General features: G+C 37.4%; 1 protein-coding gene across 1 annotated transcript; it reads left to right on the top strand.

The window, feature by feature from the left end:
* Positions 1-8,765: 8,765 nt before the first annotated feature.
* On the top strand, positions 8,766-9,466 carry LOC145009305 (uncharacterized). Its single transcript, XM_078968010.1, has 2 exons — positions 8,766-8,937; positions 9,030-9,466. Exons 1-2 carry the CDS (start codon positions 8,766-8,768, stop codon positions 9,464-9,466), a joined length of 609 nt encoding a protein of 202 aa, XP_078824136.1.
* The last annotated feature ends 354 nt before the right edge of the window (positions 9,467-9,820 follow it).

A 9,820-nucleotide genomic window follows, 5' to 3' on the forward strand; every position in this document is an offset into this window, starting at 1 on the left:
GGTCCAATCACAAGAAGCACCAAGTCGCCTTATCTGAAGTCTTCTCTACCTGATTCAACCCTCTTAATTCATTCAGATGCCAACATTCTTTCAAAAACCAACTGAAAACAATATCTGTTAGATATATAATATATTAACTAAGTAGACTAATACCATAATCAGAAATCCATTTGTGGAAAAACTCAAACCTGAGTTGCATTGCCAACATGATCAGTTCCAGAGAGCTACAGTGTAGGTCTGCCCTTCATCCTCTTGTATCTGATCATAATATCCTGGAACACAATTGAAAATATGAATGATTTGTTTATTTACACATTGAATAAAGAAAAAATGATGAATTTTACAAAGTTTTTATGTGAATCTATGTTGTTAGTAAACATTTACCAAACCTCAAGAGTTACAAACATAACATGTCTCATGTGCAATGAACCAGTCACGTTTGGAGGTTGCATTGTGACAACAAAAGGTTCATTTCCCTTATCAAAGTTTGGCTTGAAATGCCCTTGGGAATCCCACCTAGAAGCAATCAATGATTAATACATAGAAATGATGATATGATAATCATTTTTTTCAGTTAATACGAAACATGGCACATTCGATCAAAAGTAATACCAGTTGCATACACTCTTTCCAGATGAATTGCCTTCAATCTGGTATAATAAAAGTGGATACTACTTAGACATATATATATATATATATATATATATATATATATATATATATATACACACACACACACACACACATTTAGGCTCATTAAGTGTGGCCATAAAGCTAGGGTTCCATGATACAAAAGAAGAACTTTGAAATTACCTGGTTCGATTCAACACCCCCATCAGAAAGGTTTCCATTATCTTCAGATTCATCTTTTATAGCACCTTTGTGAAAACATGTGAGAAAAAATTTAAATTATTGACAACCAAATCAATAAACAAGAAATTTAAACGCCAGATGTTGCAGGGTGTATAATCTTTATGACTAACAGTCAAACATTTTACTTAAATATGTGCAAAATCAAACAAATGTTTTTACTGGATTGTCATAATTATATTGTACATATGTAACTAGCCCTAATTCGTATATCTCCCTTTTTAGCACGATAAGAATCCAAAAATCACAAAGGTTAAACTATGTGTCATTGTGATTTCTGCCAATTTAACTCTGAATAAGTCCCCATATTTGACCCATTACTGCTTAACTATAAAAAAAAATCGGATATGAATCACAATTGTAACTGAATGTGATCGACCTCCAAATACAATTATATTGAAGGCTATTTGACCATTTCAAATACGATCACAATTGAAAAAAAAATATGAATCTTAAAACAATTAGGTCAGATCAAGGGATTGCTTACCTGTGGACGACATGAATAACCTCCATCAATGATTGAACTCATTCGATCCATTTAAAATCCTACCCTTTACCAAATCGATTGAAGACGTCATATTGAAGGGTGTTTGTAACTGAAATCTACGAGATTGATGATTTTAGTAAGCTAAGTAAACAGATGATGGAGTGTTGACATGGGGAAATATGGATTCGAGCCCTATAAGCTGAGAAGTAGACACATCTATGAAGCGCGGTACTTGCAATCGATTTGTTGGATTTGCTGGTCTGATTTTTAAGAAGATTTTGTGTAGTTCGGAGAAAAGTGCTAGTTCTTCCAAAGTTTGGGGGGATGGATCACTGTAACGGGGCTTAGGTCTCCTACAAGGAGAAGCGAGCATGAGATCACTAGACCTGAGGTTGCCGACAAGGTGAGGTTGTTGGCAAGGTGATGTAGCCGACAAGGTGAGGCGAGGTGATCAGGTGATATTGTCGATCGTTGTACAGGCAGAGCACCGAGAACGGTCATCTTTCATCGGAAGTCGACGGTGGTGGGAGACACTAGGAAGGGTCGAATAAGCAGCAGATGGCGGAAGGTGAATGGAGGTTTGAGAATCGAGAGAGAAGAAAGAAAGAAAGAAAGGGGGTTTTCAGCGGGGATGAGCTAGGGTTTTCAGCTGGTGGAAACCAAGCGCGTTTCATTAAAATTTATAAAGCTGCATGGTGAGACGACGCACATTTTATTTAAGGTGCCCTCCGTTTTTTTTATTAGACACTAATTTTAGGGCACGCAAGAAATGCGCGTTCTCTATGCTTCATATTTTGGAAAACTGACATCAAATTTTAGGGCACGTACAAATGGGTGTCCTCTATTAGCGCGTGTCATTCATTGCGCGTCGTAAAAAGCTATTTTTCTAGTAGTGTCTTTTATCATTTGTGACAACCCAAAAATCTCCGTTAGTTTTAACATCGAAATTAACGTCGAGATTAACGTCAAAATTAGCCAAATTATCCCAAAAATATTTTTGACCGGAATTAAACCCGTTGGAATATTTTATATAATATTCGTCAAGCAAAAATAAACTCGTAAATTATCTTTCCATTTTATTGGAAAAAGTTTATTTTTATTTACTACCATTTAATCGGGTGCGACCAAAAGCCCCGTTTAATGGTAGTATCGGGTAGAATTCAACCGTGTCCCGAACTTGGAACATATTTAAAGTGGATTAAGCTTCCATTTGAAGATTTTACACTCTCTCACTACACTCTCTCTAACCTCTCTCATCAATCCAAACTTAAGGTCCAAAATCATCAAATTAAGGCTCCAATTCATCAAGGTAACTTCCCTAACTCATAGATTAGCATCCTTAGCCTTCAAATTCGTGTTTAATCTATGGAAAAGGACCATGTTCATGTGTTTACGGCCCTGGAACATGCTTGGGCCGTGAACACACATAAAATGGGTTTTTGAGCCTTAAAACCCTTCCAATCCACCTTTAGAGCTTAGATATGGCTAAATGACTTATGGGAATGGACTTAGAACACCTTGAACTTAACTTTTGGGGAGTAAACTTGAGTTTACTTCCCAAGAACATGCTTGGGCCATAAACTCATCTTCATGGGGAGTACACTCAAATTCAAGTGTTTAAATGCCACTTAAAGACACCAATAGCCTTGGATTAAATTCTAGAACCAACCACAATCGATTTAGGGGCCATAAACATGATGACAACCACCCCTTTGAGAGTTCACGGCCGTAAACCCCCCCCAAGAATGGGTTCCTGGGCCGTAAACTCCCAAAAGGTGGCCAAATGATGCCCTAACACCCCCATTCGACTTGGAATAATGCTTAGAACTTTATGCTCTATCATTTAAGGCTTAGATCTATGAAGGAAATCACCAAGTGAGAGTTTACGGCCATAAACTCCTTGTTTAGGGCCGTGAACTCCTCAAATGGTCCATTTAGAGCCTTAAACCCATTCATATGCTTTATATTTGGACCTAGCCTAATTCTATGAGTGAGATAAGACCATTTGGCATCCTAGAACACCCCCACCATGAGTTTACGGCCATAAACTCATGGGGATGAGGTCTTAGGGCCGTGAACTATATGAAGAGTTTACTCTTGAAGAGTTTACTCTTGAAGAGTAAACTCCCTATCTAGGCCATACATACCCATAGATGTTACCCGGGACACCCCTAGCACTTAATCAAAGTGTTTTCTGCACTTTAGGATGCGTATACGTGTTTAATTAGTACTGTATCTACTAATTGTATGTAAACATATGTCATCATATGTTAATAGGTCACTAAGTGTGTTCAAGTCTTTACTTGACACCAAGCACCCAACCCGCACCTTCGTTCGATCCACTTACAACAGGTGAGTTTATACCCCTGAATTAGCCTTTTAAATGTTTTTACATGCTTTTATGGGGGGGGGGGGGGGGGGGGAATATAAGTTAAACATGCCAGTTATCATATCAATCACATAGTTAAACATGCCAGTTATCATATCAATTACATGTGATTAATAACCCGCATGCACAAGGATGTCTTACACTGTCAACTGTTTTACCAAGTATGATACTGTAAACGTTTTTCTAAAACATTTTTAGTGTTCAAAGCTCTTCTCAAACTGTCTCGTGTTGTTTGTTTTAATTCAATTCAGTTATAGCAGCATTTTAAACAAAGGTTTTCCTTACTTATATTGTTTTTTATCAAAGTTATAATCAAAACTTGTTTATGAAAGAATTTCAAGGGTTTCTAAAGGTTTTCAAACTTATTTTACAAAAGAATACCAAGTCATGATTTTCTTAAGTATAAAGGTTTTCCAAGTTTTCATCAAAGTTTTCTTCCCTGTTTTTATACTCCTACTTTGTTAGATACTACTGCTTCATTATACTTTTACTTAGTTAATGCTCCTACTTAGTTAAATGCTACTACTTTGTTAACGCTTCACGATGCACTCCTACTTCACGATATGCTCCTACTTCACGATACGTTTCTACTTGGTAACACTTCTACTTCGTTGAACACTTCAACTTCATTAAATGCTTCTACTTAGTTAAATGTATGCCTGTGCTTGTATAGTTATATAAATAATGTTTAAAGGACTTAGCAAGGCTAGTTCACCCTATTTCCTTTTCTTTATTGAGATGTGGTCTGGTGGGATCGGATATCCGTCCGAAGGTCGTTTGATCATTAATTATATATTATGTATACAAGCATCGACATATAGGTTTACATCGGTCAGTTCAGTTGTGAGTCTCTATCACTAGTCCAATATTTTACATCAGATCTCACTGTACGAGATGCATCTTCAAGACACGGCCTTCTCCGTTTTCTAGTTGGTAACCAGAGTCTCCTGTAGGGAGAGCGGGCATTGTGTGTATAGATCTATATGGGATTGACACCCCCACACCCTGACAATTAGCTACAATCCACGACCTACCAAGCCAAGGGGTGACAAATGTCACATTCTTTCCTACGCTTGCAGGGCGTCAAGTTCTCTAGTGTCTATTAGTATGGTTACGAGTATCTCGGGGTTACTTTATAATTTATGGCCTTAAGGTAATGGGATTAACAATGTATTCACTGTTTTAGACCTTGCTAGACATATCATTCATTTGATACTATCTGGGGTTTGTATTCACTGTTTTAGACCTTGCTAGACGTATCATTCATTTGATACTGTCTGGGGTCTGTGTCTCCTTTCGTTAGACTAAGCTAGGCGTGTTGTTCATTCGATACTCTCCTGGAGTCTATGATTTCTTTTGCCTTAGTCAGCAGTTTTTCCTGCCGAGGCATACGTTATTTTCCCTAATGTTTTTACTTGTGATATCCTTCTACTTCCTTTAAAATCAAATACCGTATCTTGGTAATGATAATATTTTAGGGAAAATTCTCTTTAAAACATAACATTGTCAGGTCTTGGTAGAAGACTGCTCTTATTTAAGAAAATATAGGATTTTCTGGAAAGGACTCTAATACGTTGTTGATTCTATACTACTACTTGTATAAAGTTATTTGAATAAAATGACACTAAATACTTATGAACTCACCAGCATTTATAAAAATGCTGATACTCGCTTTCAAAATAAATTGTATTATCAGGTCAGCAATAAACAGGTACATCCGAGGAGCTTTTGGTGAAGACAATTTAGTACCAAGCTGCACCTATATTATTACTTGTATTACTTTGATGTTTCCATTAAATGTAAACTATGTAAAACTATTACTATTAATGCAATGGTTGTTGTACTTTGATTAATATAATGCATATGTTGTGATATTTGACATGACGTCATCTGGCCTAGAACGTTTCCGCCGTTCCGGTTTTGGGGTGTGACATCATTGTACAAAAGAGTGTTACACAAAGTGCTCAACAAGAAATTTGGTGTGATTGCACTTGCAAATATGTGAATACTTAACATATTCCAATTAGCATATATATATATATATATATATATATATATATATATATATATATATATATATATAAAGAGAGAGAGAGAGAGAGAGAGAGAGAGAGAGGTGAACCATCATTAGGCTATGGGGAATGGTCACACCCACCCCACCGGAAAAGTGCTGCCACATGTGCGCCATGTCAGCTTCACACCCAACCCACCACCAATCCACTAAAGACTGGAAATGGTTACCACTCCACAATTTTTTTTTGAACATTATAGTAATTAAAAAGCATAATTTATAACATACATTAATTTTTTAAAACATAAAAAAATAAGAGCGCATTTCATTAATTAAAACATAGAAATTTAAAACTTAAATTAGTAAAATTAAACATTACATTGTCAAAATAATATAAAAATAAAAAACATAAAAAACATAGAAAAATAACATTACATTGTCTAAATAAAATAAAAATTAAAAAACATAGAAAAATTCTAATCGTCGTTGTTGTCGTCACCGGTATCATCCGCCTCGTCGCCATCATCGTCATCCTCCTCATCATCACCATCGTCACCATTGTCATCATCGTCGTCTTCACCGTCATTTTGCCCTTGAAATTGCTGTTCCCATATGTATTCGGTCAAATCATGTCGTAGATTGTGATGTGTTTCATGGTTTTGTATTTCCAAAACCCTTGAGAAGTATGCCGGATTGCCAACTTGTAGTACTGGGGTGGGTTAAGTATATCGTTTGTGGTATATGAGCAAATAGCCGTACCCTCTTCTTCTATTATAATGTTATGTAAAATAACACAAGCAGTCAACACCGTCCTCAATTTTTCTCTGTCCCATGTTCGCGCCGGATGTTTGATTATGTGCCACTTTTGTTTGAAGAACTCCAAACGCCCGTTCTACATCCTTCCTTGCAGATTCTTGTGCTAACTTGAACATTTTCCGTTTATCGTTGGCCGGATATGTGTATGACTTCACAAATGTAGCGTATTCTGGATATATCCCATCACCTAGGTAATACACATATTTGTATTCATTTATATTGACAACATATGGCATTTCTGGTTCTTTGCCCTGTAAAATATCGTTAAATATCAGAGACGCTTGGAGCACATTCAAGTCATTGTTTGACCCGGCCATACCAAAGAATGCATGCCAAACCATAAGTCATTTGAAACCACTGCCTCCAAAATAACAGTCCGCACCCTATGATCACCTCGCATGAACTAGCCACGCCACACATTGGGACAATTTTCCGACTCCCAATGTGTACAATCAATGCTACCAAGCATTCCTGGAAAACCATGTTTCGTTTGATGTGCGACATACAACTGTTCGACATCGCTTTTAGTTGGATGTCGCAAGTATATGTCACGGTAAAGCTCTATGACATACTCACAAAATAAATATGTACACTCTCAACCCGTCCTCTCAGACATTTTCAGATACTCATCTGACGCGTCTGTGGTTATACCATATCCCAACTGTCTAAGAGCGGCCGTACATTTTTGTATTGTAGTAAAACCGCGTTTACCTCTAGCATCTCATCGTAATTGAAAAAATTCATAATTACGTGCCAAATCTCTAGCTATACGTAAAAGTAGAGTTCTACTAATACGAAAACGTTCTTCGAATTTAGATAGATTATATAAACTATTAACGGCAAAATAATCACGTACCAAAAGTTCATGTACCGCCTCTTGATCCCGATTGATCCATTTTCTATGCTTCTTGTCGACGTTTGAACTTTCGCCCCTTTCACGTACCACGTCTCGTGCCGCGGATAACAATGTATACAAAATCAAATCTTCATCGGAATCGTTATCATCGGAAGACGAATGAATTGGAGGTGAAAAATTATCCATTTTTTGGTTTAATGTGTGTGTTTGTTTTGAAACAATGTGGGTGTGGTTTAGTGGAAATTGTGGTTAAAGTAGATGTATATATAGAGAATTTGACAAAATTAAAAAAAAAGTTTTTTTTTATTTTATTTAAACGGTCATATAACGTTCGAAAATCAATTGCCCAATCAAACACCTCGTCTTCGTCCGTCTTCCGCCTCACGCCACACGCAGCCCACCAGACTTCGGGGCGGTGTTCACGCGTGGGAGAGGTTGCCACCTCAGCCAAAGACGCGTGAAACTACCCCCATACCGGGTAGCCTTATAGTGAATAGTTGGTATCTTTCTTAGAGTCAACATGACTAGATACAAATCTCACAGTTGCTATCAAACGCCTACGTGAAATAAGGTGAACCATCATTATAGTGGAAATTATCCGACAAATATTTTCATCTTTTAATTTTAAGATACAAATCAATGAATAACTAATTAACTCCAAACAAAGACTTGGTATCTTTCTTAGAGTCAACATGACTAGATAAGATTAAACGTAAAAGGTTAATGAATAGTTGAGTTAACTTGATTTCTACATAGTGCTTTGTTTTTTCATTACTGGACCAAGTACCTCAATTGCTGAAATATAAATCTGAATAAGTCGTTCAAAGATGTTGGTTTTTTCAGCTTCAAGATACTTCCAATGGCAAAGGCATTTGTATATGGTAAAAGCTGCAACAGGTATGCCATGATTGAATCCCCTGTCTGCTGTTGCACACGTGATAAGGGCATCAACATTCTCCTGCAGCAACATTCAAACTCATATCATATCAACAGTGTAAAACCCAACTCGAGAATCAAACAAATAAAGGTTGATAGTATTAACCGACATATACACCCTCTGTATATTTCTGATTTTATATTAATTGTGTAATCAATGTAAATTATTCCTTACTTATTTAGCCTAGATCTTCCCTAATTCCCTCCTGTAATTTCTCTGTACAATGGGTATTTAATCCCATTATTGATCAATGAAAGGCACGATTCCTTTGTGAATTATATGGTATCAGAGCCAAGTGCTCCTCACCTCAAAATTTCTCCCTGTCATCTCAGCTACGGCTGGACATCTTCACCTCTTTTGCAATATTTCTCTTTTCTCTGATCATCTTCTCCATTAACGATGTCAGACAAACAAGACCCAACACCTGTCAAAGCTCTCCATCCCGTCTACACAGTCACAAACATACAGAACAAGATTCGTACCCTTGACGGTACAAAGGTATCTTACTCTTCATGGGTTCGATTGTTCAAACTTCATGCTAAAGGCTATAGAGTTCTTGCTCACATCGATGGTTCCACCCTCCATCCAAGACTGACCCGACCTACGAAATCTGGTTCGAAATTGACGCCATTGTCCTACAATGGATATATGGAACGATATCAGATGATCTCCTTGCCCGTGTGCTTGAACCGGACTCTACCGCATATGAAGCCTGGTTCAAAATTCAGAACATCTTCCTTAACAACAAAGGATCTCGTGCTGCTGCTCTGGAACACGAATTCACAAACCTTACCCTTCGAGCAATGTCGTCCCTTGAAGCTTATTGCCAACGTCTCAAAGACCTGGCAAGCCAACTGAATGACGTCGATTGCCCTGTAAACGAGAAACGTCTGGTCCTTCAACTTGTCCGTGGGCTGCCATCAGAATTTGATACAGCCGGCGCCTACATCAATCAAACCCTACCTCCATGGGATACCGCATGCTCCATGCTTCAACTTGAAATTCAGCGACAGCGTGCTCGAGATTCACACTCATCTACAGAAATCGTTGCTACTGTTGAACACGACCCACCAGCAAACTCAAATATATTACTCCAATAAAGGAAATTGACTCACTCAAGGACGATTTCACAATTAAAGTTCGGATCATACGTCTTTGGACTCAAAAGTCAAGAACAATGTCTTATAATAGTCTATATCCCATTTTTAGTTTAATTTTCTAAATATATGTGCGGTTGTCTATGTGTGTGTATCTCTTTAAAAATTCTGCAATTTCATCATTTTAGGACCCCCATTTGCGAAGTTGAGTATTTATTTCCAAAAATGCGAAACTCCAGGGACAATATTTGAAATCTTCTGTTTTCTTCCCCAATTCGCATTCTACTGTGAAATACTTCGCATCTTCATTCTTACACCCTTCGCATCCCTTCGCATTAATCACCTTCGCATTTTCAT

This window comes from Lactuca saligna, chromosome 1 (genome assembly GCF_052625555.1).
Source record: "Lactuca saligna cultivar CGN05327 chromosome 1, ASM5262555v1, whole genome shotgun sequence".
Classification (NCBI taxonomy): domain Eukaryota; kingdom Viridiplantae; phylum Streptophyta; class Magnoliopsida; order Asterales; family Asteraceae; genus Lactuca; species Lactuca saligna.

Excerpts from the sequence above, each read along its gene's own strand:
- LOC145009305 (XM_078968010.1), top strand. The coding sequence starts at position 8,766 with ATGTCAGACAAACAAGACCCAACACCTGTCAAAGCTCTCCATCCCGTC. Across the intron at positions 8,938-9,029 it reads AGTTCTTGCTCACATCGATG|ATGATCTCCTTGCCCGTGTG; the intron begins GTTCCACCCTCC and ends GAACGATATCAG.